We start from the raw sequence: 27,903 nt of genomic DNA, 5'->3' as shown, positions 1-27,903 counted from the left end.
CCACCAGGCCTCCTTTCGGCCGACGACTAAAGGAGCTGGGGCGGGGGGAAGCAGGGGCTTTCCGTGGGTCGCCGGGCCACTGCCGCTGTGCCACCCTCCTTCCCTCGGCGGCGTCCGAAGGCTCCCGGGGGAAGGGCTTCCCGTCCCTTCGCTAGAGACCCGAAGACCAAGGAAGCCAATTCTCGGCCCCACCTGGGTGCGGCCTTGGCGGGAGGGCCAGGGACACTCACCGTCGTTCTCGTCGCTGTGCCGCCGACGCGACATGCCGCACGCCGGAGCGCTGCCGAGCCGAGACACCGGGCGGGAAGCGCCGCAGGAACCGTTGGGCCACCGGCCGGCGCGAGGACACCGGCGAGGTGCGCGGAGTGGCCGGCGCGCAGGCGCACTGGCTCGCGACGGCTCCCGGAAGCGCAAGGAGCAGAGGCGGCCGGGTGGGCTCGGCGGGCTGGGATCCCGCAGGGCCGGCGTCCGGGGGCTCACCGGGCCAAGGGCGTCTGATGCCCGCACGCAACCACCCCCTCGGGCTTCCTCCGCCTGTCGGCTGCTTCCTTCTCCCGCCTTTCGCTCTAAGTCCTTCCGGGGCCAGGGCCCGCAGGCCGCGAGCCACGCTTGGGGGCGGTGATCTAGGAGGGACGCTCCAGTCCCCGCCTCAATTTCAGACCCTCCTTCGGGGCCTCGCGGTGCTTTTCCCGGCGGCCCTTTCGCCAGCGTCCTCGAGGACTTCCGGAGCGAGGTGACGTCGGAGCGTCCCTTCTACGTAAACGCCAGGCGGGGCCCGGGGTTCGAGGGGGGAGAGCGGAGACGATTGCTGGGAGGCGACGGTTTGGCGAAGAAAGATCTCACACAGGAGCGGGACTGGCGGGTACGTGCTCATCTTTCTCCCACTTTCGGGCCTTCGCCTTCTCAGGCGAGCGGGGCGGAGAGGTTGGGTCCGCCCGGCGCGCGGGTGGGGCCGGGCCGGGAGGCGGCGCCGCGCGAGGCGCCCCTGGGACGGCGGGACCCGGCTGGCGTGAGCGCGCTGCTCCGGGGTACGCCCTGGCCGTGGTCGTCCCTCTCACCCCTCCGAGCTGTTTGGGAAGGAACAGTGGTGGTTTTAGTAATGTTTTCGGGGGTTGTTGGGTATCTGTGTACGCGTATGTGGGCATCCCCTGCCCCGACGTCTCTGATGAGCCCCACATCATCACAGGTCTAGAGTGGAACGCTTGTTTCACTCCTCTGGCCTAACTATTCCTCCTTCAGTCTTATCCCTTTCAGTCAGTGGCACCATCCATCCGATTGCTTAATCCACATATGTAGGTAGGAGTCATTCTTGGGTTCTCCTTTTCCTTCATTTCCTACATAACTATCTGTAACCCCTGCCGGCTTTGCTTTCAAAACATATCCAGAATCAGACCACCTTAGTCCGTGCTTACAGCTCCCTAATGACTTTCCATTGCAAATGCCGTACCCTGACATACAGGGTTCTGCTCTCCCATCAGTGTACTCCAACCGCTCTTTCTTCCTTTTCTTCCAGTAAGTCAAGCTTGTTCCCACTTTAGGAATTTATAGTCACTTTCCTTTAGCCTGAAGATCTCTGCTCCTAAATCTGCATGGATGGCTCCTTGGCATTGAGGTCTCAGCTCAAACATCAGGCCCCGTAGTGAGGCATTCCCTGGCTACCCAATCACGGTTTTATTTCATTCAACAAATATTGTATTTATTATCATTTAGCACCTCCTGTGTGTTGGATAGTGTTCTAGATGCTGAGGATGCAGAAGTGAACAGAAGAAAATCCCCTGCTTTCTTGGTGCTGATGACCCATTCAGGAATGGATGTCCACACAGTGCAATCAGAGGGAGCGAGCAAAGGGAGAGTAGTAGAAGCTATTGGAGAGGTGCAGGAGGGGCTTTGTAAGGACTTTGGGCTATATATGAGTAAGTTGAGAAGTTTTTGGAGAGTGATCTGACTTATTTTCTAATAGTTATCTCTCTGGCTGCTACAGGAGGAGGGCAGTTAGGCTGTTGCAGTAATTCAGCCAAGAATTGTTGGTGGCTTGAACCAAGTTGGTAGTGCAAGTGGTGCAAAGTGGTCTGATCTGATTGTATTTCAAAAGCGAAGTTGATAGGACTTTGTGAGGCATTGGGTGATAGTGTGAAAGAACAGGGAGTCAAGAAGAATCCCCACATGTTTTGTCTGAGTAACAGGAAGAATAGAATTGTTGTGTACTGAGGTCAGGAAAACGGGAAGAGCAAGTTAAGCGTTTGGTTTTGAACAGCCTCACAGCTCTCTGGCTGCAGCTATCCAGTAGACAGTTGGATATGAGAATTTGGAATTCAGGGAGGAGGTCCAGCTGGAGATATAAATTTGGAGTCATTTAGTGTATAGTAAACAAATTTCCTTTTATTTATCATTGTTTCTCCTTTTTCTTTTTTCATGGACGTTTCAAATATTTACGAAAGTAGAGAAAATTCTATAATTGTATGTATTTTATCAACCAACTTCAGCAATTACCAACTAATGGCCAGTCTAGTTTCACCTATTTTCTCTCCCCTTGCCCAGTTATTCTGAAGGAAATGGAGTTGTTCAGTCTTTGGGACTAGATGAGAGCACGCAGAGGGTGAGTGCACACGGAGCGATCCACCTGTTAGTGGTTGGGGCAAGGAGGAGGGTGCCCAGCAAAGGGAACCAAGAAGCAGCTCTCATCCCTGGTATCTGCATGGTTTTTGTTTACTTATTTAGTGTCTGTGTTCTCTTCCTAGAATATAAGCTTCAAGAGAGCAGAGACCCTAACTGTTTCTTCAAGGCCTGCCTCTGCAGCACTATTCTCTGTGCCAGGCACTTGGCAAAGTTTTTGCAAATAATAGCTAAGAATATATAAATAGAGTGAGAACTGAAAGTGGATTTAGAGTGAGGGGAGGTCATTTTGGGGTGGTGGTAAAGGCACGTGTGGAGACCCTGAGGCAGGAGAGAGCATGGCTTGTTTGTGGAACTAGGCGAAGTCCAGTGTGGCCAGAGACGCAGACGTGAGGGAGCATGTCGGCTGAGATGAGCTGAGAGTGGTAGAGGAACTACGTATGTGCCAAACACTGGACCTATTCCTTTCTGTCCTCACTCCCATAAGGTAGGTACTGTCACCCCCATTTTACACATTTGGGCGTTAGAACTCAGAGGAGTTAAGTATCTTGCCCAAGTTCACATACTTTCTCCTAGCTGCACCCCTTCTAAAGCCCGTGCTTTTCCTAAGTTTCAGGTTGCCTCTTTCTGTTTGTCACTGTAACATTTGCTTTATAAAAGAAACAATGCAGTCTGTTGGTTATAGTGTTGTTTTGACAAGGTTTGGCCACAGTAGCAATTTGTGTATTTCTTCTGGCTTATTAACCTGGGGCTCTCTTGGTAGTTATTTCTTCTAAGGAAGGCGATTTGCACAGCTCAAAACTTAGGGGACAAAAAAGAACAATGTGTTTATAATTGAAGGTATTGGCACACAGCTTGGTTGATTTGGGTTGGACCTGGTGCTTTTTTGTATCATTTACTGTAAATGTTTGCATGGCTTGCCCCCCATTCAGGTTTCTGTTCAAATGCTACTGCCTTGGAAAGACTTTACCCACCATCTGTGTTTTAAAGAGCCCCTTCATCACTGTCTCCTTACCCTGCTTATTTGTCTTCAAAGCCCTTTTTACCATATGCCTTTTTTTAGTCTATTTATTTATTTGTTTACCTTCTGTCTCTCCCCACTGGAGTGTGGACTCTAAGAAAGCAGAAGCTTTTTGTTTTTCATTCACTGCTATATCCAATGTCTAGAACAGTGCCTGACATAGAGGTTGGTGCTAAATAAATACTTAGTGAATGAACGAGTGAATGAATGTATCCCTTGGGCTCCTGGGCCCATGCTCGTTTGCATGATTGATTAGCTTCAAGTTTACTTCAAGTCATAATTAAAGACTTGGACATTGTTTTTTTCCCCTCACTTACTTCCTAGGAGATATTTAACTGAAAGGAATCCGCCCCACTGCCGCAGCCACACCAGATGCCTTCTTCCAACTCATCAGACCAAGAAGATGACCTGGAGGCCTGTGTTTTAAGATTTTCAGACCTGGATTTAAAAGAGACAAGTCTTATCAATCCCAGTAGCAGTCTCAAAGCAGAGTTAGATGGCAGTACAAAGAAGAAATACTCATTTGCCAAGAAAAAGGTAAAGTTGCTGTTGCTGTTTCAGGATCATGTGTGTATAATTAATGCAGATACATCCAGAAGTAGCTCATCAGGGTTATCCTGCAGGGAGCGGAGGGCTAGTGAGACACTAGGCTGCTGCCATGCTCCAGGTAAGGTCTAGTCAGGACCATTAACCAGTGATCTTCATTCAGTGCCAGGCAAAGGAGACTCATAGGCCAGGTGCGGCTCTGGAAGGTGTATGGTGGAGTGCTTGAGGGCAGATCCTGGACGGATCGGCTGGGTCACTCTCCCCGCCTAGGGTTATGGAGGACTCCTAGGAACCCAGGAGACTTAGTCAGAAAGAGAACAGACAGGCAGCAGGACAGCTGCCATTTAAGGACTCCTGATCTGGTCCAGCTGGCTGGGCTCTGTTGGTTGAGAGAGGGCAGAGCAGACAGAGCAGCGCAGAATGCTGCAGGCTTGCTGAGGAGAGTCGGGGCGGTGTTGCTGCTGCTCTTGCCTGCCCTTTATTCCTTTTTCAGAGAACAGTGATTAAACCCCCTCCTCCTGCTCGAGCACAGAGGAAGGAAAATGATTAACTGAGGAGATGCAATTGAGACTTAGTTTTCTTAGTCCAGTCTTTGTCCCTCTTTTCCAAAGTTATATTTTCTTGGCTCCATGTCGGTGAAGATTAGATGTCTCTGCTTATAATTTCCTATCCACCACCCCTCTGCTCTCATCTCGTACAGATTTCCTTGAAAGTGAAACCCAAGGGTACAGAAAGGTTTTGAAAAACAGTATTTTGCAGTAATTTCAAATTTAGAGAAAAGTTGCCGGAATTATACAGAGGACTCCTACATCCCCTTTGCCCAGAGGCGCCATTTGTGTTTCACCAATTGTCCCACATGGCTTTTATAGATCCACTCTAGGGTCACATATTACATTTAGTTGTCATGTCTGTTATATCTTCAGGGTGGAACACTTTCTCATTTGTGTTCCCTGAAATCATGACCATGACATTTTTGGAGATTACAGTGAGTTATTTTGTAGAATATCCCTTAGTTTGATTTTCACTCACGTTTCCTTATGATTAGATACACGTTAGTGTTTTATTAACAAGACTGTTCCACAAGGGATGCGATGTTCATCTGGCTGTATTCTATCAGGTGGTTCACAGTGGCGCTTTGTCCCGTTACTGGTGATGTTAATTTTGGTTACTTGATTGAGGAAGTGTCTATTAGATTTCTCTGCTATAAAATTATTCTTTTTTCTCTTTTAATTAGTATTTTGGGGGAAAATACTTTGAGACTGCATAAATACCCTATTTCCCATCCACCCTTCATCTGCTAGTTTTAGATCCATTGATGTTTCTTTGCTGAATTGATTATTACTGTGATAGTTGCTAAATGGTGATTTTCTGATTGCTTCAGTCCTTCTAGATTTACTACTTGTCATTCTGCTGTAAGGAAGAGCTTTCTTTGCTCCTGATTTATTTGTATCGGTGTGGACTCAAGGATTCTGTTTTTTCGATGGGTTATAATCCATTACTGTCATTATTTGTTTTGATGCTTAGATCATCTCAGATTTGTCTGGGAGCCCCTTCAAACTAGTATCTATGTCCTTTTGACGTACCCCCATCAATTCTTTGAGCATTTCCTTACTTTCTGACTCAACAAGATGTTCAGGGAGCCCTGGTTCCTTCTAGTGGAGAATTGTGAAAAACCAAAACCTGGGGGCTAGGTGAGCTTATTGCTATTAAGGTGTTGCTTCTCCCAGGACCTGTGTTGGACAGAGCTAGGAAAATATATAGATGAATACATATACATCTATATTACCATACACATACTTCTAGGTCAATAGAAATCAAACCATGAGTTCATACCAGTATCTTCAGTTCCATTCAGCGTCACAAGATTTACTGTAACTCTCCCTTCTCCATATGTATAACTCCCCTATGATGAAGTTTGGTGAAGAGCCTAATTCCCGTTAGTCCCAATATATTTACTTATTCCCCTATATGCAGTCACTTTCCCCACCCTGCCAAGCTGCCTCCCCTACCCGGGCCTGCCTTCCCCACATAGGTTTCACCCACCTCTGAGCTGCCTTCCTGGCTGCGGCCTGCCTCTCTCTCAAACAGACCCCACATGGGCACTAACTGCTGCTGGGTCCTCAGTGCCTTGTTCAGGAGGCCCTAAATTAAGACCAGTGCCAGGCCATGTCTGCACTGGGCCTTCTGTTTTGTTCACGCCCGCCTGATGGCTTTTTGACAAAGGAAGAAAGGAGGAAGGAAGGAAAGAAATTCAGATTTTAAATAGTATTTCTTTACGGACTGTGAATTTTTAACGCCTCAATGATAATGGGGCCTTGGATGCATAGGCCTTACATTTACATATAAACTAACAATTGTAGTAATTATTCATCACAATAATTGTCAATTGAAATAGCCTGTATAATGACCAGCCCGTTACTGGTAAAAGTAAAACTTGTAAAGCTCCTGAGTACCAGCAGTTAAAGGACAAGATTTGAAGTTTGAAGTTTAATATAAAGAAGCACTTAAGTTGACATATACATGCCATCTCCTCTTCTTTTTTGTCTACCTGGAAGGATTAATTGCAAGGGATGCTAAAAAATGCCTTCCAGGGTAATTTCAGGCTACCCCATTCTGCTTCTTCAGTCTGAGACAGTTCAGATACTTTTGTGTCCAGACTGAGATAAGTCCAAGAGTAATGCTCTGTAACTTTAATCGTTATTCTTCGGAGTGCCCACTTTTGGACGCTTTACAGTAGTCTTTAGATACATTTAAAAAATTATTTAAAAAAATTATATATGTGTGTGTGTGTATGTAAATACCTCCCTTCCTGTTAGACCAGAAGGGGACAATCCTTGAGAGGCTAATAATCATGGATCCCATTTAACTTCTATTTGTACTCAAAAAAAGGGATAAACGAAGTTGAAAAACAAATGACAAGCTGGGAAACAAATTGGTGATAACTATGATCAACAAAAGGTCACTAAAACCACTTACAAATCAGTAAGAAGATAAATTAAGTCCACAGTAGAAAAATAGGCAACAGATGTGAACAAGTAAGTTAGAAAAGAACAAATAGAATCAATATGAAAAAATATTCAACCTTACTACTAATCAAAAACATGCAAATAAAAAAATATTTCGTTTGCCTTTTATTTGGGTTAACATTAAAAATATTGACAGTAAAACATTAAACACTGGTGAAACTCGATGCTGTGTGTAAATGGCAGCCTCATGCGTTGTTGGTGAGCGTATAAATTGGCCCCATTTTTCTGGTAGTCGCTATTTATCATAGTTTAAAATTTCATGCTTCTTCACCCCAAAATTTTTCTTCTAGATATTTATACTAAGTAGATGGTTAAAAAAGTATAAAAAGATATATGCATGGAATGCTCATTCAACATTGCTTATAATTGCAAATGTTGGAAACAACGTCCATTAGTTGGGAATGGTTAAGAGAATTATGATGCAACCATAATTTTCTATTTAATTGTTTTTTATAATAAACACAAATCATTTTTATAAAAACAGTAAAATTATTTTCCAAAGAACAAATTAAAACATTTTGGTACGTTTCTTTCCAGAGTTTTTCAATGTATTTTTGATTGTAGTTGAGATTACATTGTATAAGCAAATTTTATCCAATTTTTTTTTTCATTTAACACTATATCCTAAATATTTTCCTATGTAATTTATAACTGGCTGCTTAATATTCCCTAGTAAGTATACTCCATAATTTCCTTGACCTTTCCTTTTTGGAAATGACTGATAAGGTTGTTTGTTGTGTTTTACTGATATTTGCCCAAAGTTCAAATCCTTTCCTTAAGAACAATCCCTAAGCAAACCAGAAACCCCTAAGGAAAGACAAAGTAAGGAATTTTACTGAGACTCTTAGGCTTAAACCCAAGGTTATTTAACAGTGACATATTTGAAATATAATTGTAGGCGTTTGCCCTGTTTGTCAAAACCAAAGAAGTTCCAGCACCTCTTTTTGAATGTAAAGAAAAATGGTGGAAATGCTGTCAGCAACTCTTTATGGACCAGACCAGCATCCATAGACATGTGGCAACACAACATGCTGATGAGATTTGCCACCAGACTGCTTCTATTTTAAAGCAGCTGGCTATGACATTGAGCGCCTCAAAGAGTCTTAAATCTGCAGACGAAAGGAACCCTCTAAAAGAGTACCTGACTCATGACCATGAAGTATCTGCATGGCTCCCTGATGTAAGCTGTTTTAGCCCTGATGAGCTAATAAGGTAAGAATTTCTTTCTGTACTTTTGGTTTAATTTTTTAAATGTTTTTCCAGTCAGAATCTACTACCTATCCACTAAAATGGCAAGATCCTTAAGGCACGGAATTTCTCTAGGGGCCTAAGGTAGGCTGGTAAACATGTACTATGGATAAGAGAAGACCACAGCCTGTGTCGTAGCATATACCCACGCAGCTGGCAGTGTTCACCAGGTTTCTTGCAAGCCATCCTACTTCTCATCTTCTGTAGGGAGAGGTAAAGAACAGAAAATTGTATTATTTTCAAAGAGAAATCAGAAACTTTAATGATTCCTCTACCCTGAATAATGTCAGAGCTAAAAAAGGGCTTTTGTCATCAGATGTGGTTTTCTGAGCTGAATGTGTTTTAGAAAGAATGTTAACTTTTAGAATTGAGGGGTAAGATTAAAAATTTAGAGTCTACCTTTGAAAAACTCACCAAGTCATATTATAACAGAATTCTAGAGGAGAGATTACTGATCTTGAGCAATTCCTGAACTAGTTGGTGAAAAGAAAATGTCCAAATTTGATACATTTTTGTCACTAGTATTCAGTGCCAGATTCCCCTTGTTAATCAGAAAGAAGAGGAGGAAGTTAGAGAATTGAACTTGGAGTCAGTCTTGAGCTAGTCACTAAAATTCTTTGTACCTCGTTTCCTCACCTCTAAAATTGGAATAGTAACGCCTCTTCTGCCTCCCTCACGGTGTCGCTGTAGGAATTATGTAAGTGACAATGGGAGGAGCGCTTGTGAACCATAAAGTGCTGTACACATGTGGCCTCTTCATTTCTCTATGGCCCTGCACCTCAACGAATGTGCTTTCCGGTTAGAGAAACAGAAAACAATGCATGAAATCATTAGCAGATGATACCAGACAGGCTCTGTAATTATCGGTTAAATTGTATGGTTCAGATAATAATTTGTTACAGGAGTTTAGAGAAAGGAAAATAGGTAGGCTCTAAAATAGACAAGAAGGGGGCTGGCCCCGTGGCCGAGTGGTTAAGTTCGCGCGCTCCGCTGCAGGCGGCCCAGTGTTTCGTTGGTTCGAATCCTGGGCGCGGACATGGCACTGCTCGTCAAACCACGCTGAGGCAGCGTCCCACATGCCACAACTAGCAGGACCCACAACGAAGAAGATACAACTATGTACCAGGGGGCTTTGGGGAGAAAAAGGAAAAAATAAAAAATCTTAAAATAGACAAGAAGGTTTCAGAGGAGACTAGACCCTGAAATATAATGAGGGTATTGATGAGAGAGTCAGAGTCTAGAGCGGGATGGGACCGTAATTATCCACCGTAGCATTCTCTAACATAAATTCTGTGCATCACTAGTTCTGAAGGATGCTGTCAGGATTGAAAAGAGGCACTAAAGACAAATAAGTTTGGGAAGCACTGTGTTAAAATGTTCTTTATTGCAGGACTTCTCAGAGCCTTCAATAGATAAGGGGCTTTCACTGACTCTCAAGAGGGAGATGTTGTCTGCAGGCTTTCTCAAATGTGATTTCATAGAACGGCCTCAGAGCACACTTTGGGAAATGCAGTTTATTTCAGTTCTCCACTTTTACAGATGAGGAGATCAAGGCTCAGAGATAAGAGACCCACCTAGGTCGCCCAACAAGTTAGTATAAGACGACACAGTGCAGTAGAAAGAGCATGGGTTCTGGTGTCAGAAGACTGGTATTCGAGTCCTGACTGTCACTTTGTAGCTGTGTCACCTGGAGGAATGGGCCTCAGTGTACTTAGCTGTAAAGTAGGGATAATAATAAGGTGTCTCATAGGTAAGAGGATTACATGAAAAAATGGAAGTGAAGCCTTTATGTAGGGCTAGAGATTCAAACAGCTGCTGGCTTATCTTAGAAGATAAGCCAGAACGGACTCAAATTACCAGCTTTCCTGTAAAATGGGGTTGTTAATACCTGTCTCATGGATATGATTAAATGAGGAAATCGAAGTAAACTCACTCTTTGTTAAGTAAGAAGTTCAGTGCAGATGTCTTTAGAGCAAATACAGACGGGAGCTGCGTCTCTAAGCAGGAGGAGAACACTGGTAGGAGCAAAGGTAGGCATGAGTTGCTCCGTCTCGGCCTTCGCTCCGACACTGCCTGGGTGTGCGTTATGAAGTGTGGCTTCCTTATGCCAGGGCCTTGAATGCGCTCTCCCTCTGGTTTCTGTTTACAGTGGCCAGGGTGGGGAGGATGGAGAGGTGCTACTGTATTACTGCTACTGTGACCTGGAGGATCCCCGTTGGATCTGTGCCTGGCAGACAGCTCTGTGTCAGCACCTGCACCTCACAGGCAAGGTAACACCTCCTCCCACACCCCATCCTTCACGGGGCTCCTCTTGCCTCCAGCCTGGATTGCAGAGGCTGTGCTCGTCACAAAAGGATTCACTGTTGGGTTCTTAGAAATTAGCAAAATCCCGCTAGGCATTTAAGTAGACTCCTGAACAGCTCTTAATTTGGCGGCATAGACCAGGGGTCAGCAAACTTTTTCTACAAGAGCCAAATAGTGACTATTTTAGGGTTTGCACAAAAAACTGCTCAACCTTGCTGTTGTAATATGAAAAAACCCATAGACAATATGTAGGAGAATGGGTATGGTCATGTTTCAGTAAAACTGTATGCAAAAACAGGCATAATCTGCTGACCCCTGGCGTAGGGAAATGTTCTTGGTGTATTAACGGAAAACATTTTACACAACTGTATACACAGGTGTGATGCCAAGTTGCTTCTTAAATTTTCCTAGAACATGCCAGGGTCTTTTACCATTTCATGGTATTGACATGTGCTATTTCCTTTCCCTTTAGAATGGTTTTTCCCTGGATCTTTACATAGCTTATTCCTCGCTTCAGATCTCTGCCCAAATGTTATCTCCTCAGAACGCTAATCTGAAGTAGTCCTCTCTCAAAACGTTATCACCTTCTGTCCCCTTTTGCTCAAAGAATTTACTACTACCTGAAAGTATAATCTGTTTGTTATATTTATCTGCCTTGTAGAATGGAAGCTTCATGAGGACAGGAAGTTTGTTTTAATTAGTTGATGTATTGTCAATGCTAGGACAGGGCTTAGTACATAACAGACAGTAAATATTTGGAGAACGTTGAATAAAGGAATGAGTGTATTTTTGTAGCAAAACTGCAAGTGTATGTTTATAAAGATGGAGGATAGTAGATAGCAAAATGTTAATCATGATTATTGCTACATGATAGGATTATCAATGCTTTTTCTTTTCCTGTTTTTATTTCTTTGTAATAGCTTCAATGATGTGTATATATATATATATATACACACACACACACATATATGTGTATATTGTATATTTTTAAAAATTTAAATCAGAAGAAAGTGTGCTAGGTTCCCTCTGTGATCCCCTCTGGTTATGACACTGTACTATCTTACGCCTGTTCTTTCTCACGGTGTCCCAGGTTTTAATGCCCTGAGGCAATGATTTAATCAGTCTGTGATACCCTCCACACCCATGTTTTCCAGCAGACAGTGACTGAAAGCTTCATTTACCTCATTCAGTTCATCACCAGGTCGCCCCATTTCTACCTCCATTCACTCTGTCCTCCACATCCACCACCTGCTACCAAGCCCTCTCCTGCCTAGTCCGTTTCAGTAGTTCCAAACTACTCTCCATTCTTCCATCCGTGCCTGCCATTCACTCCATTCTCCACACAGCAGGCAGAGTGATCTTAAAAGGTAAATAAAATCCTGTCACTCCCCCGTCGGAATCTTTCACTGGCCCTCCAGTACATTTAGAGTAAATGCAATTCCTTAACATGCCCTTCAGCTCCGGCGCGATTCGGCCCCTTCCTAGCTTTTCCACTTATCTGAGGCCATTCTCCCCTCGTACTCCAGCAGCATGGTCTTTCAGTTTCTTGGAGCCCACAAAGTGTTTTTGTGTCTTTGGGCCTTTTTACAAGGAAACTCTCTTCAAGGAACTCCCACACCCACTCGATTTCTCCTGTCTAATTTTACTCAATTTTCAGTTCTCAATTTTAATGACACTTCCTCAAAGAGACCTTTCCTGACCTTCAGTCTAAATTCCTTTTTTCTGATACACTCTCTCATAGCATCTTGTCCTTATTTTTCATAGTACTTGTCAGTATGTAACTTCGATCTTCATATCTGTGACCTTCCTTAGTCTGTAAGCTCCGAGACGGCAAGAACTCTATCTCTTTACAAGCACAATTCCTCGCGCATAGGAAAAAGAAATTAGTAAACATTTGTGGAATGAATACATTTATCATCATCTATATTTAGAGAATACCGAAAGATAGATGTTCTCCAGTAAAGCTGAATGTACAAAATATGAAATCAACCTCTTTCCTTGTTTTAGGGCAGATTTTTATTCTTGGCCCAGCCCAAGAGGTGAGCTAGCAGTGAGGGTCTCTACCCACATGGTGGCAGCATCTGCCTGGATCTTAGGTCTGCATTCTTAGGCTTCAAGGATACATGCCCAGTTTACTGAGGCAGTTTTCTGTTGGTGGGAGATTTGGCAGAATGCTGGCATTTAGGTAGGGAAGGAAGTGAAGTTGAAAATTCTGGAATTATGGAAAGAAGCTTCTGATTCCTATTGCCATCCATTTCCTTATTGCCTCAAGAAATTTGAGAGGACGCATTGGAGGCTTTGGAAAGGAAAAATCACAAGATTCCGAGGCAGTAAGATCTGGTTTTGAATCTCAGATCTACCATCTACCAAATCTGTGCATTGGGCAAGTTACTTGATTTCTCTGAGCTTCTGTTTCCTTTTCTGTCAAATGGGGATTATACATATCACAATATGTACCTTTCAGGACTGGAATGTAAAACTCCTGTGTCACAGTAGGTACTCAGTGGATGCTGAGGATTGCTCTTCGTCTCTGAGGTGGAAGGCCTTACACCCCACGAAGCCGCTTTGCTGCTTTCTGTTGAAGAATCCTAGGGATTGAAAGTCTAGCACATAATTTAGAGATTGCTCTGCCCCGGCTATATAGGGGGTAGACGTGCTTGTCTTTTATTTGGGTTTTGAGATTAAAATAACATAGGAAAGAATCTACTAGCCTACCCCAAAGACAGTTACATAGAAGTATGTATGTCTTCGTTATATCTGCCACAGTCAGAAACAGTTTTAGGGTCAATTTCCTGACTCTTTGACTAGTTCAACTCTATTTTTCTATGTAGTCCCTTAAAAAAACATAAGTTGGTAGTGGGTATGGTATCCTGTACAGCAGAGATGGCATACACTTCCTACTCCGCTCTTCCGTGCCCAGGACAGACTTCCCTAGCCTGCAGCACTCTTTCTCAAAGAGCCTGGATGTGGTCCAGAGTCATCATGGTGGAGCTCTGGATAGCCACTACTGGGTAGTTGGCATTGGCTTGTGAAATGAATCCCGTTTATCTCCATGCCCTAAAGAACTGAATCACTGAGGTAAGAAATGAAGTATTTTCTCTGGGTCCTGGAAAACAGCATCCTTTAAAATTTTTCAAATTCTAATTCATTGGTAGGTATCATTGTTAGATAAACAGTAGTAACAATGTAGGACCTCGAATTAAGTTACCTCTCTTTCCAGAGAAATTTTACCACAGTGTTGTACCTTCTCTCTAGTACTTTTCTCTAGAGAGCTCAGCTGCCTCTGATGATTATCCATCTTTAAAGCCATCCAGAGGATTTTGTAGTACCGAAGCCACTAACTTTGCAGGGCCCCAGAGCATTGCCTCTTAAGGCAGGGCCTTCACCCAGGCTCTCATGTCCCTTAACCAGTGAAGCATTTCAAAGGGAATACAGGGTTTGAGAAGCCAAGAAGCCTTAGATATGGATACATGTTCATTTGTTCAACAAATACATATTGAGTGCCTGCTTTATGGCGGGCACTGTCTGTGCACTGGTGAACAAAACACATACACTTGTCCTGGAACCTGTATTTCAGTGGATGAGTCTGCTTTCCCCCAAACATTGCAGAGATGGACTCACATGCTTTCCTATCCCTCAGCCTTGCTCAGTGCTTTTGGACTGGCAAGATCTCCTCAGCAGTGTTTTTCATTGTTGGTTCTCTTTTAACCCCGTTTTATCAAGATGAGGAAATTGAGGTTCAGAGAAGTAAATTAATTGTCTCAAGGCCACATGGAAAGTAAGTGGCAAAGCTGAATCTTGATCCTAGATCTGCTGACCTAGACTTAAGCTCAAAATTCGTTTCTTTGGCCATTTGACAACTATAATTCCCTGGCATTTCATTCATTCCATTCTCTTGTTCAGCACACATTGAGTACCTCGTCTGAACTGTGGGAGGTGCCATTTTAGAAAACTGTGTTTTGTGTGGTGACACTTGGGGGTCCACAGCAGCATCTCTGCTTTTCTTACTAAACTTGTTGACACACAGGAACCTGTTCTGCCCTGGGAGGATCTAAATGAAGCTAAGAATAGGCTGCATTCCCTTTCTCTCACCATCTTGTGTCTCAGGTTCGAATTGCTACAGAAGGAATAAACGGGACAGTTGGTGGAAGCAAATTGGCCACCAGACTCTATGTGGAAGTCATGCTTTCCTGCCCATGGTTTAAGGATTATCTATGTAAGGATGATTTTAAGGTAAGAGAAATTGAAAATAAAAAGGATTTAAAGCCGTCTCCTTCTGCGCAGTACCTCTTCCCGCTTTAGGTTATGAAGAGGAGGTCAACGTAGAGAAATAACCAGTGCCAGAAAACAGCCTCTCCCCAGCGGGCTACGAGGCAGGGCGATAGAAGGAGCATGCTCGTTCCAGTTCTTCCACTGAGTCTCTGTGTGATCTTGGGCAAGATGGTGCCCTCTCTGGACCTCAGTGTCCCTTCTTATAGAATAAGGATATTACAGCTTACACAAACTAAACTCTAAAACTTAAACATGTTGGCTTATTTGAGAGATCACCTGGCTATTTCAGGGGATCACTACTTTTAGTGAACCTGGAATTACAAGCTGAGTCCTTCACACCACACGGGGAATAAAGGTGTTGCTCTGAATAAAGGTGTTGCTCTGATAGCTGAGCGGCTTTGTCTGAGTGGCTTTATGTTTTACCATAATAGGTGATAACGGCGGTGGGAAATACCTTGCTAGCATTCGTGCTGGTGATGATAGGAGAAGAGAGGTCACAGAACAAAAGCTGAGATGAATCTTACATGTTGAAATTGCTCAGTGGTATTTCAATTTTATAGTTAAATGCTTATTGCTATAGAAACATCTTTTCAATTTAACAGTTTTGCACGTGGTAGATACACAATAAATATTTATTAATGTTGAATTATCTGGAACATTCCAGATAATCCCTTTCCCCACTGAAACTCTGGTTTCTAATGTGAGGTTTCTTAAGAATTCAGATATCGTATTATTATTATAAAACAGACATGATTCTTATATTTGGCACTTGTCTTATATCTGGAGATGGGAGAGAAAGACTGTTTTGTTCTGTTTCTCATTGGCCAGACCAGCAAAGGAGGAGCTTGCTGTTTTCCAGAATTGCGTGTTGGTGTATTTGAAGAAATCGTGCCCATGGGGATCAGTCCCAATAAGATCTCCTACAGGACGCCTGGTATGCTTGCTTTCAGAAGAAAAATTTTGCTCTTCTTCACAGGGTTAAAACTTAATATAGAGATAAATGTGAAAGTTGGACACCCTGATCGGCAGGAGCTGTGATGAATCCTCTTTAAAATAGCTGTGGAGTGGCTAACGCTTGGCTCCATTCAGTGCTTAAACTGATTCTTCTCTTTGGTGCCACGGTAATTAAAGACTCATCTCTTTGAATGACTGTCTTCGTTAATCTTCTTGATGATGGTTTGGCAAGAAGTTGTTTTCTCTTTCCAAAGATAGCAATTTGGGAAGAGTAATTATTACTTGTAAATAGTTCATCAACTGAATAGAATACACAGGCTTTTGGCTACAGGAAGCAAGTGGCTTTCAACCCCAAAGCACTTCTTTGCAAGTGCTCTAGAATGTTCTCTTCCCCTCTTCCTCTTGATACCGTAGATGGTTGGAAGACATTTATTTGGTGGGGTTTTTTGTTTTTGTCTTACTTTTACTATGAAAATTTTCAAACATTAAAAAAAGTAGAGAAAATAGTATAGCGAACTCCCATGTACCACTATTGCAGCCTCAGCAGTTACTAATTCATGGCCAGCTTTCATGTGTACCCCGCCCCTTCCCCATCCTGGGGCATTTTGAGGGGAATCACAATGTCATGTCATTTCATTCATAAATATTTTAGTAAATATCTCTAAAAGATAAAGATTTTTAAAAAATAACCATAAAATCATTATCACATCTAAAACATTTTCAGCAATAATTCCTTAATATTATCAAATGTCTAGTCAGTACTTAAAATTCCCAGTTATCTCATAATTTTTTAAGTTTGTTTCCATTAGGATTCAAGTAAGGTCCACTCGTGGTTGATCACTATGTCTCTCTAAGTCTCTTTAATCGATGGATTCGCCTTTTCTTTCCTTTGCAGCATGTTTTTTGAAGGAACTGGGTCATTCTCCCAGTCTGGATAATGCTGATTGCATCTTCATGGGATATTCCTCTTTCTTCTGTGTTTCCTATCAATTGGTAGTTAGGTTTAGAGTAGTGCTGTCTAACAGAAATAGAATTTGAGCCACATATAGAATTTTACATTTTCTAGCAGCCACATTTAAGAAAGTAAAAGGAGGGGCCAGCCCCGTGGCTTAGTGGTTAAGTTTGCACGCTCTGCTTCGGCGGCCCAGGGTTTTGCCGGTTCGAATCCTGGGTGTGGACATGGCACCGCTCATGAGGCCATGCTGAGGCAGCGTCCCACATGTCACAACTAGAAGGACCCACAACTAAAAATAGACAACTATGTACTGGGGGGCTTTGGGGAGAAAAAAGAAAAATAAAATCTTAAAAAAAAAAAAAGTAAAAGGAAACAAGTGAAATTAATTTTAATAATATGCCTTATTTAATACAATGTAGCCAAAATATTACTTCAACATATAATCAATATAAAAAATTATTGTTATTTATTTTACCTTTTTCTCTCATGCTGTCCTTGAAATCTTGTATCTGTGTCACACTTATAGCACCTCTCAAGCCACATCTCAAGTGCCCATTCACCACATGTGGCGAGTGGTGACCATATAGACATTCAGATCTAGAGACTTGATCAGATTCAGGTTTGGTTTCCTTTTTCCTTTTCTTTCGGTTTTTTTTTTCCCCCCAAGACTACTTCATAGGTAGTATTGTCCTCTTTCATCAGGAAGCGCAAAGGTCTGGCTGTCTCTGTGTTCACTTTTTAATATGTAAATATTTGAAAGAAGGCTAAAAGTTAAGCCAGAGGGAAATGGGAGGAAGATACCAGCATGTGGGAAGAGAGACTCATGCACTGAGGAGAGGAGCGCCAGAAAGGGCTGTGTGCATAGTGTCCATACCTTCGCAGGAGGCAGGATGACTACAGACAGCTCTTCCTTGGTGCTTCAGGACATGGCTCAGGGCGTTAGGGGAGAGCAGGCTCCAGGCAGTGCTGTGCTGCTTTCCTTTGAGCCAGGTTGTTTGAAGCACCTCTTTTAAACATGTGCATGTGAGTCACTGTCCTGTCGGGCCTTTGCAGGGCCAGTAGAGAGCCGCAGTGATAGCAGCAGCGGGAAGCAGTGGGAACAGGTTTCCCCGCGGCTCCCTGTAGGTAGAAGTCTTAGCAGATTCCCAAGCTTCTCATCACGGTTTTGAACCTCCCTTTCACCCCACTGTTTGGTGACCATGTAATTATGTGACAGTAACATAAAATCTGGCCTGGTCACATTCTCCCTACAATCCTCGGTTAGGCATGTCAGAATCCTGATTCCTTGGCCATGCTTGGGGCCTCTAGCCCCGCTCTGGGAACCCAGGAGTTTCACATGGTTGTGGGATTCATCCTTAAGTGGAAGGAAGCTCCTTTGGTGCCATCAGACTCTCATGAGTGGTGACTGAAGTCACCATAGCCCCCGCCCATGAGGTGTGGTTACTCCAGATTCACTGAAAGTTACTCACAATCTACTGAGATGTCTGGACCCCCAAAGATACGGCATATTTCTATCCTGGAGAGTTGAGACAAAGGGCCCCACCAGACAGGTTCTCGCCTTTTAGTTTCCTTGTATTTTACTTCTTTTCTTCCTCTCCTTTCCCTCCTCTATCTTCTAGCTTTTTCATCCTTTTCTCTCTCTTGCTCTTCTTCCTCATATATCCTTCCTGCTATCAACCTCCCACCCTTTTCTCTTTTACTTGTGCACACAAACTTAGACACATTCTTCTTACCCTTTTGTATTTTTAAAAAACATATTCCAACTTTATTCCACAAATTTGTGCTCACAGCTGCCTGTGCCAAGGTTCTTAGCCTTGAACTTGGCTCAAGCTTTGTATAGAACAGTTTACAAAGCCTTTGGTCAAACACATACACACCCAGGCTTCTTCCTGTACGATGAAAATGCGACACTGGCTGTAAAAAGGAGCAGCAAACTCATATGGCAATTTAGATTCCAGCTGTCTGGCTTTTATCACTGGGTTAGCCTGAGTATGAGGATGCAAAATTCTTTGACTAATTATTTCTAAACTGCCAGGTCTCCATAATGCTTATCTTTGGAGGAAGGAAAGTGAGGATGTCTGGAATTACTAAATTATTTCATCATGATCATCAGATGTTATTTTCAGACATCATTGCAATTATGAAGAGGAAAGGTTCGGGTGGACAGAAACAAAGCAGCGTGTAAGTCATCAGGCTGGGCCAGTCATGATTAGGTTTTGTTTTAACAAATTTTTTGGTTTGGTTTTAGGAACCCATTTATCCCCAGGTGAATTTCATAAAGAAGTAGAGAAGTTTTTATCTCAGGCAAATCCAGAACAAAGTGATACTATCCTACTGGACTGCAGAAACTTCTATGAAAGCAAAATAGTAAGTAAGAACCAGAATTGAGTTCAGTGAAATGATAGGTCTCCCCCTTCCCGCAGTGTTGCATGTCCCCAAGGGGCTGCTGTGTGTGCCCACCTGTGGCCAAAGCACAGGCCTTCCTCCCGCTGCCAGGAGCTTCAGAGAGAACCCAAGCCTTTGAACTCAGGATCTGGTGAGAAAGTCTACAAAAATATGCATTAAAGATATCTTGAGGAGATAAATGAATCAACAAGCTTTTAGTATCATCTACATAGATCATCAGATTATTTTGGAATAAACGTTAAGTAATATGAAGGCATTTGTTGAAAAGCTAAGTATTTTAAAAGATGTTATTTTGAAGGAAAAAAATACCATTTAGCAATAGACTTCTTTAGATGTGAAACTAAAATTATTTCACAGCAAAATGTACCTGAAAGTATAGAAGACAATCATCACATCATGAACAGTAATAAGAAAAACTGATGTGGATTGATAAATTTCCAATTGATAATATTGAGACTTTTTTTTATCTATCTATCACATTTATAGAGTTTCTCCTTTGTGTCAAGCAACGTACTGGTCTCCGGGGGAATTCTGTTGTGAACTACAACACCAAAAAAAGGTTTCTTCCTTTACAGAGTCTTGTTCAGTAAGAACAGTCCTCTTTGTAAAATTTGTTGCTTGATAATCCAATCAAATTTTTCCTCATAACCTGAAATTTAAGGAAGAATAACACTGACAGAAAGTTGTATAGTTATTTCTCAATCCTCTGTAACTCTAGCTTTCTGAGGCTCTTTAATTTTATATATATGAAAATATATTTCATATATTTATATTTATAAATATATAAAACATTTATAAATATTATTTATAAATTTATACATTTTGAATAAAGATATATAAAATGTGTTTTATATAAAATCACATTGCACTACCCAAAGGCAGAGTAAAATTGGCCAAGTGAAAGTCTCTGAGAAAAATGCTGTTTTGTGAACTTGTGTATGGTAATTTTTACCTCAATTGAAAAAAAAAAGATATCTTGACACGTAGTGTGCTTTTGGGCTCCCATGTGTCAAGGGTCTTGTGAAGTGTGCTTTGGGCAGCCTCTCCATTTCCCCTGAGGACTCTGGGAAGGTGTCCCACAGCCCACAAGCCTCGTTCGAAGTTCCACGTCTTGAAGTTGAAAGGTCAGAGTGTGGGATGAGAACAGCAACTAGCAAGTGCTTCCTTGCCAAGGGCTTGGGGAGCAGAGTGTTTGACACAGAAAGAACCTTTGTCCTTCCCAGGTAGGTTTTTCTGACCATTTTCCTTCTACTTTCCTTCTATATTGTAGGGACGATTCCAGGGCTGCTTAGCCCCAGACATCAGGAAGTTCAGTTACTTCCCTAGCTACATTGACAAAAACCTGGAACTTTTCAGAGAGAAGAGAGTGCTGATGTACTGCACTGGGGGCATCCGCTGTGAGCGGGGTTCAGCCTACCTCAAAGCCAAGGTGGGTCCCCCGCTCTGGGGCACTGCAGGCATGGAGGGGAAGGCAGCTCCACCAGCAGTGTGTGGAGCTTCCCAGCTTCCCCTTCTCCCACGCCAGCCAGCCAGGGATTTATTTTCCCCTTGTATGGTTCCAGCACAGAGTTTGTAAGTACAAAATCTGCAGTTCTTAAATCTCAAGATGTGCAAAGCACTTAATAGTCTTAGAGACTCATCAAGTAGAAAAGGGAAAGATTAGTTAACATCGCCCTTTTCTTAATCCTTTTGCTTGATCCTGAGAAGAGCAAATTCAGTAACATTGCATGTCTCAACAGGTGTCTTCCTATATTTAGGGGACAGCAAAAATAGTTGGGCTTTGCAGGATCTAGAGAGTGAAGGCCGGACTGCTGTCATCACCCATCCCCCTAGTAGGCAAGATGTGGCCAGTTGGTTCCTGGGCCCCTTATTCAGCAATTTCTGAGTCCCGCAGGGGAGCCAGGAGCCCTGCTTCTCATCCCTCACCTCGCGCCACTCCTCTGTGGAGCTTCGTACTGGCCTCGCTTGTCTCCTCAAATTTCCTGTCATTTTTCCACACATAGGGAGTGTGCAAGGAAGTGTTCCAGCTCAAGGGTGGCATCCACAAGTACCTGGAAGAGTTTCCTGACGGTTTTTACAAAGGGAAATTGTTTGTTTTTGATGAGCGTTACGCCTTGTCCTACAACAGTGACATCGTGTCAGGTAGGTCAGCACAGGCCCAGAACCTAAACACAGGATCAGGAACACACTCTGCATTTACCATTCTGGAGGCAGGCCAGTACTGATTACCTGAAGGATAAGACAGGGAAAAGAAGTATGTGGTACCACCATTTACCAGCAGAGCTGGAGATGCAGCCGTGGACCAGAGACAACCCTGGACCAGGAGTCAGGAGGCATGCACTGGGATCCTGGCTTCTCCTTTACTAGTTAGGAAGGGCTTGCTCTGTTTTGATCTCGCTTCCTCTGTCCACCTGCTAGGAGTTGAACTAATAGGTTAAGTCAGGGGTCTTAACCTGAAGTCAGTATATAGAATTCAGGGGTTCTGTGAATTTGGATGGGAAAATAATTCTATCTTTGTTTTCATAACCCTTCACTAAATGTAGCACTTCCTTCAATTAATGAGGGTAAGCAACAGATCAGTAGTAGCAGACGTGACTTTATCATCAATAGAAATCACAACGTTCTTACATGTTATGGTTGCTGCGGATCTCACAATAGCGTTTCTGTTCATCGTCGCTTCAAAGTGGAAATGGTTATTAGGCCCACCACTAGGTCTTGTTATTTAATGTGTTAATAAATATCTTACTACATCACAGATTTTTAAAAATGTTTTGATATTTTATATTCCTATATAATTAGTCTCCTTTGTACTCCTATGTACTTTATTTTGTGCATTTTAAAAATATTTTTCTAAGACAGAGTCCCTGTTCTTCACTAGAATGCCAGATAAATCTATAGCACAAAATAAAAGAACCCCTAGTTCAGATGGTTTCTAGATACATGTGGTCTGCACTTTTGAGTGCTGGGTGGGGCATCCCAAGGTGGCAGCTGAACGTAGGGCCAAGGCCGGCGGCAGGGGTGGCCAGGAAGGGGTGAGCACGGGAAGCAGTGGTTGGACTATCGTTTTGAGTCCACACTAACATGGTACCAGATGAGGGCAGTCAGTGAAAGATGATGGAAATAATCCTTAAGAAAAATGGCTCCTGCCCCTGGATGGCACAGTTTTGGACAGGAAAGGTCACAGGCAGACAACCACAGTGGGTGTTGTATTTTCTAGAACTCCTGTGACCAGGGACTGAGATAATAAGATTTGAGTTTGATTGTCTTCTCCCGTTTTTTCTTGATCTTATTCATGTTAACAGTCTTGTATTTGTGTATTTTATTGAAAGCTACTTCACATCTATTTTGGAGCTAGTTGGAGTGTAAATTATACATAAGTAGAAAGAGAGGATTTGAGAAATGTTACTGAGGAAATGTTGGCAGGACTTGATGGGTACCTGAATGAGTGAGAGGAGAGAGAAGGCCCAACGGCAGCTTAGATAACTAGGTAAGGAGACTTGAAGACTGCTGAGGTCATCGATGGTTACAGGAAGCCAGCAGGGAAAAACGGGCCGAGTAGGTAAATAAGGTGAGTTGTAGAAACCAGGTGGTCAAGGTCCACCAGCACCAGCAGGAGGAGCTCGGGCCCGGGAAGAGGGGCGCAGACTGCAGCAGTTATTGTAGGTGCAGGACCGTCTGCACTCAGGTGTGTCGTCTCACTGAAAAAGGCAGTGATCTAAAGGAAAAGACCATTGCAAAGGGGGTAGTTGAAGAGCTCTGGAATAGTTAATGGAAGAGAGAAAGAAACATTACTACCTGTTTTCTAAATGGAAAAAAAGAAAAAAGGGTCAGTGAATGCTGGAATCAGGAAGACAATTTCCAGAAGCAACCTCCCCACAAAAAAGTGGGGGTGAGAGCATTTTTTGTTAGAAGACAGAAGATTTACTATTTAGAAACCTTCCCGAGGCCCAGTAGAATATATGAGATTCTGGCGAGCTCAGCGTTAGATTTAGGAAGTGGAGAAGTGCCTGTCTGCACTCGCATGTGTGTATATGTGTGTCTGTAACTGGGGCTTTTCTTTATTCCCCAAAATGTGTGTATCTATAACTAGAACTCTTCTTTCTTCCCCAGAATGTTCATACTGTGAAGCCCCATGGGACCAGTATAAACTGTGCTCAACTCCCCAATGCCGCCAGCTCGTCTTGACCTGCCCTGACTGCCAAGGACAAGGATTGACAGCCTGTTGTGTCACATGTCAAGACAAAGGAGGCAGGCTGGCTTCAAGCCCCACCCAGAACAGCTTTAAAGAGGAATGTGAGTGTACGGCCCGACGGCCACGCATACCCAGCGAACTTTCACAGCAGGCGCGACTCCCTCTGAGCCCAGAGCCAAGGCCTGATGTGGGTGAGAGTGGGCCGGGCTTGTGTGAGCGGCACCATCAGCATTTCCCCAGGCCTTCACAAAGCTAGGTATGGGGTGACTGTGTGCTGGAGAACATCAAGGCTGCAGCAACAGAGAAATGGGGAACTTCAGTGCTGGCCAGTGCCACCATGGCGAACAGGTCACCACCATAGACTTCACAGGTGGAGGCAAGAAGGAGTTGGGTACTGACCACTTACTTGAGACGTTATGACTCAAAAGATGCTAGAGCACAGAAAAAGGTGAGCTGTGTGGGATCCCAAAGCTGCTAAGGGATAGAACCTTGAGCCTGGAGACCATGTCAGTCATGCCCTTTCTGTCCCATGCAGCAGGGCTGGTAGTAGTCATTTTTCTTGTCAGCACACCTGTCCATCCTGGTGGCAAAGGGTGAAAACCATGGCCCTGGAAGCGGTCTCCCCAGACCCAAGCTACTTAGGTCATCTGCCATCCACCTTACCCTCATCTCTTCCCTGCTAGCCGGAGAGCACAGATCAGGACCTGCAGACTAAGGCCTGTGGCTCACCTCCTGCTTTTATAAATAAAGTTTTATTGGAATAGCTACTCATTCATTTACATATGATCTGCAGCAGAATTTAGTAGTTACAACAGGGACTGCAAAGCCTAAAATACTTACTATCTGGCCCTTTATAGAAAAAATTTACCACCCTCTGGTCTAGATCAACAGCTCATCTGATAGAACAGATGGTCTTAAAGATGCAGCCTGCCTTCATTTTTTTGTTGATATGATTTCTGTAAGAGATTTTCCCTTAATAGTCTCTGCTTTCCCCCAACACCTACACTCTGAGCTTTCAAGTACAGTCATGAGCCGCATAATGACATTTCGGTAGTGTTGGACCGCATATATGACGGTGGTCCCATAAGATTAGTACCATATGGCCTAGGTGTGCGGTAGGCTGTACCATCTGGGTCTGTGTAAGGACACTCTATGGTGTTCCCACAATGACAACATTGCCTAACGGTGCATTTCTCAGAATGTATCCTGGTTGTTAAGCAACGCATGACTGTTTTCTCTTGAGAGATTCAAATTAGCTGGAGGACACTGACATTTGGGAGTAGTTTTTAGATGAGCATCTCAGAATACAAGACACATTCTGAATGAGGTCATTCAGCACTGCCATAGTGGTTTCCCAGCCTTCTGGCCAACATGTCAGGCGCATGTCCCCGTCACACAGGTCCCAAGAAACACATACGCAGCCATTCATAGACCAACAGATTTAATATTAGATTGCAGTTTCCAGTGATGCAGAATACAGCTGCAGTCGTGGTTCAAGGAGAAGCTGAGTCGGGATGGCTGTCCCTGCAGAATGGTGCTGCTCCTGGGCCCATGTGCAGCCTCAGTAGACACTCTTGCATGGTGGTGGGGCCCTGGCTCCACCTCTCGTTACCCTGTACTGCCCAGGTCATTACAGTTCAGTGTGCAAGACTTTCCATTTCATCAAAAGCCTCTGCTCGGTGCTCTGCAGCCTCGTCTGTGCTCATCGGCTCTTTGGCCTGTCCTTTATCATAAGATTTGCCGAGTCACTCATGAAGATAATTCCCCAAGCAACAGAAATACTAGTTTAACTGGCACTGTGGTATATTAAAAGGCACAAGGGCATTGTGGCTTAACGTTTTTGCCAGATCCTAAGAGAACCACATGATGTTAAAGGGATCCAGCAGAAACACCAAAATTACATTTTCAGAATAATTATCTAAGGATGGTTTGGCCAGGGTTTCCTAATGCTTTCATGTCTGGATTTTCTTCACCATGGGCCTTCAGAGGCTTAATTTACAGGCATGAGATCAGCAGTGTCTTGTCTATTAAGTGATGCAAAAGGTAGTTGAGGTCTATAAGCATAGCCATGGTGGACTAGAAATTTCTCTCTCTAGTGTTTTACCTCACATAAGCCGTTGGCCCACTGTGCAATACAGAAAGGTGTTTTCAAGTATTTGGCCATAGGTTTTCACATCTATCATAAGGTTGGCATTCAATAAAGAAAAAATTCTGACTCCAGTGTGTAAATAAATCCCAGATATTCATAAGGAACACTCAGGGAAATGTTTGTTGCCTGGGATTGGTAAAGAAAGGACGGTTTTTGAAATTTGAAACTTCACCATTGGCTTTTTTCTACCATTTTCTCATATCTGGCAAAAGGAACCTCATGTTCCTTGATTCCAGGCAGAGCTCTGTGGCTTCAGTCTGTCTTTCTTTCTTGAGGGAAAAAATTGTGTTCTTGATCCAGTAATCAATTTGGCAGCTTTTATCTTGAGGTTCTTAAAATTTAAAAGAGGGTTAATAAAGAATGATCATCTGTTTGCTGAGTAGCTAAGATCAAATGTGTAATAAAATATTTTATAATCTTCTAAACCATGCGGAAGAGCGTGCTGCTTGTCCATGTGTTACACGCTGTGCGTGCACCTGAAACACCACACAGCGAGGCCACCGACACTGGGCTCCCGGGCTTGAGTCACTGCTGCCACAGCATCGTCCTCAGTGAGATCTGCCGGTTCGGGGCTTCTTAGTTTTTAAATAATAACCAGACTGAACTTCTGTGACTAAAGAAAAACTTCACATTAACCATAGTTTATAAAATTTTCAACTACAACCACTAGTTAACCTAAAACCTTAGTGCATAAAGATTTTGTGCCGGCGTTTTGCCTTCTGGTTCCCACGGCAGAGCACAGATGATGGGTAGAGCGGTCCAGTTCCGAGGCGTGGGCGACTCCCCCACACCTAGACGCCGCTCCGGCACTTGGGAATGATGGGCCCGGTCAGGTCCGCGAGCCGCCTCTTCCTCACTGGAAAGAAACGAAAGAAGGCGTAAGCCACTTGTCCCCGGGCGCGGGGCCACGCTGGCTCTGGGGCAGCGCCGTGAAGCGGCTCGCTCCCTTTCTGGTTAGGAAAGTCTGAAGTCTGTTGTTTTTAAAGGACAGGTGGTCAGTGTTCCTGAGGAGGGTCTGTGATAGCGTGGACTCGTTCATAATTGCTTCTAAGTCGCTGGCCACACAGGTATAAAACCTTCATCCAGCTGCACAGCCTGCCTTTGTGTGCAGAGCCCCTGCACTTGAAGATCCTTCCTCTAGGGTCTTAACCTGCTGGAAGCGTGTCCCCTGCTCTTTCTCAGAGCTCCTGGCCTGCCTCCTGCCTATGTAAAGAACTTTCCACCCTGAAGATGACCCTGCGTTGTCTGTCCCCTACAGTTAACCCTGATGCTTTCCCAGGGGCAAGATGATACAAGCTCAAACACTGTTCACAGAACAAAGTAGCTAAAGGCCGTAAAGAGGAAGGCACCAGCCGGGAGGCTGCAGGCTGGAGTCATTCGCTTATGGGATGACTGAGGACGTGGGGAGTCCCTTTGTTATAACAAGCAGGAGTGTTGTGAAACGAATTATAGCATCTGCAGATGAAGACCAAGCAGCAAGCTAGATGAGCCACAAGAAAAAGAAAGGTCAGAGAAGTCTGTAGAGCCAATAGGTGGCAGTCAAGGAGGCTGCTGGTGTGGCCGAGAGAAGGCTGTTGCCCAGAGGAAGAGTCCGTCTATACCTAGGGATCGTCCAGTTCCCGAGCTGAGCCGGGAGACCTCAGATCAGCGCATAGGAGCTGCAACAAGAACCGAAGCGGCTTGTGCGTGGCCCTGAGCACACAAAGCAGAACCACCAGAAGGTGTGTTACTTGGGATGTGGCTGGGAGCTGGGGGGTGGGAACGTGGGGGCACACAGGTCGCCCAGTCTGGGGCCTAGAGTTGAGCTGTGCAAGCGTTCCCAGCCAGACAGCCCTCATTCTGCCCCCTTTACACTCGACACCTAGTGGACCCCTGCCGTGATTCTGAATGTCAGTGTTGTCATTCCTACGTTGTGGATGACGAAAGAACAGCGGAGGGTGCATTTCCCGCTCAGAGCAATAAAGCCGGTACCAGACAGATCCAAGGCTCGTGACTCATCTTGAGCCTCAGCCCAGCGCCTCCCTCAGTACAGTCAGCCCCGTCTATGTAGGGTTTACGTAGCCACATCTCTCCTCTGATTCTCACAAGGAGGAGTAGCTCCTTTCCCCTGGAGAAGCAAAGAACCAGGGTCCCTGAGAGATAGGGGCAGAACCAGGACTGGAACCTGAGTCACTCAATGGGAGGCACTCAAGCTACTAATATGGCAAGAGGATGGCT

The 27,903-nt window shown here is 44.0% G+C and overlaps 3 protein-coding genes across 16 annotated transcripts in view; 1 reads left to right on the top strand and 2 right to left on the bottom strand.

The window, feature by feature from the left end:
* NCBP1 (nuclear cap binding protein subunit 1) overlaps nt 1-748 on the bottom strand; it is a 50,233-nt gene extending 49,485 nt beyond the window's left edge. For 3 of the 7 annotated variants that reach the window (XM_070250885.1, XM_070250883.1, XM_023629704.2), the window contains exon 1: nt 231-395. Coding sequence is in view for 1 of the 7 variants with exons in the window: in XM_023629703.2 (XP_023485471.1) it covers nt 231-264 (34 nt within the window). In the remaining 6 variants the exon portion in view is untranslated. Of the gene's footprint in view, nt 1-230 lie in introns of all 7 variants that reach the window. The other 4 variants (XM_023629703.2, XM_005605641.4, XM_070250884.1 and 1 more) reach the window with 4 other exon arrangements.
* On the top strand, nt 395-26,111 carry TSTD2 (thiosulfate sulfurtransferase like domain containing 2). 3 transcript variants are annotated; one of them, XM_023629707.2, is made up of 12 exons: nt 767-862; nt 2,539-2,596; nt 2,973-3,100; nt 3,959-4,171; nt 8,105-8,418; nt 10,604-10,724; nt 14,866-14,991; nt 15,859-15,964; nt 19,188-19,306; nt 20,616-20,774; nt 21,349-21,487; nt 23,456-26,111. In XM_023629707.2, exons 4-12 carry the CDS (start codon nt 4,007-4,009, stop codon nt 23,791-23,793), a joined length of 1,587 nt encoding a protein of 528 aa, XP_023485475.1. In that variant the 5' UTR covers nt 767-862; nt 2,539-2,596; nt 2,973-3,100; nt 3,959-4,006; the 3' UTR covers nt 23,794-26,111. The 3 variants fall into 3 exon arrangements, with proteins under 3 accessions (XP_023485473.1, XP_023485476.1, XP_023485475.1); XM_023629708.2 differs by lacking the exon at nt 2,973-3,100 and having other exon boundaries at nt 430-862; XM_023629705.2 differs by lacking the exons at nt 2,539-2,596; nt 2,973-3,100 and having other exon boundaries at nt 395-862.
* The window catches only part of TMOD1 (tropomodulin 1), an 83,040-nt gene continuing 80,098 nt past the window's right edge, over nt 24,962-27,903 (bottom strand). For all 6 annotated transcript variants that reach the window (XM_070250888.1, XM_070250887.1, XM_070250893.1 and 3 more), the window contains one exon: nt 24,962-26,542. In XM_070250888.1, the coding sequence (XP_070106989.1) occupies nt 26,478-26,542 (65 nt within the window). In that variant the 3' untranslated portion in view covers nt 24,962-26,477. The remainder of the gene's footprint in view (nt 26,543-27,903) is intronic.

This window comes from Equus caballus, chromosome 25 (assembly GCF_041296265.1).
Source record: "Equus caballus isolate H_3958 breed thoroughbred chromosome 25, TB-T2T, whole genome shotgun sequence".
Classification (NCBI taxonomy): domain Eukaryota; kingdom Metazoa; phylum Chordata; class Mammalia; order Perissodactyla; family Equidae; genus Equus; species Equus caballus.
Note: the sequence above shows the minus strand (reverse complement) of the source record. Positions and strands in the feature narration are given on the sequence as shown.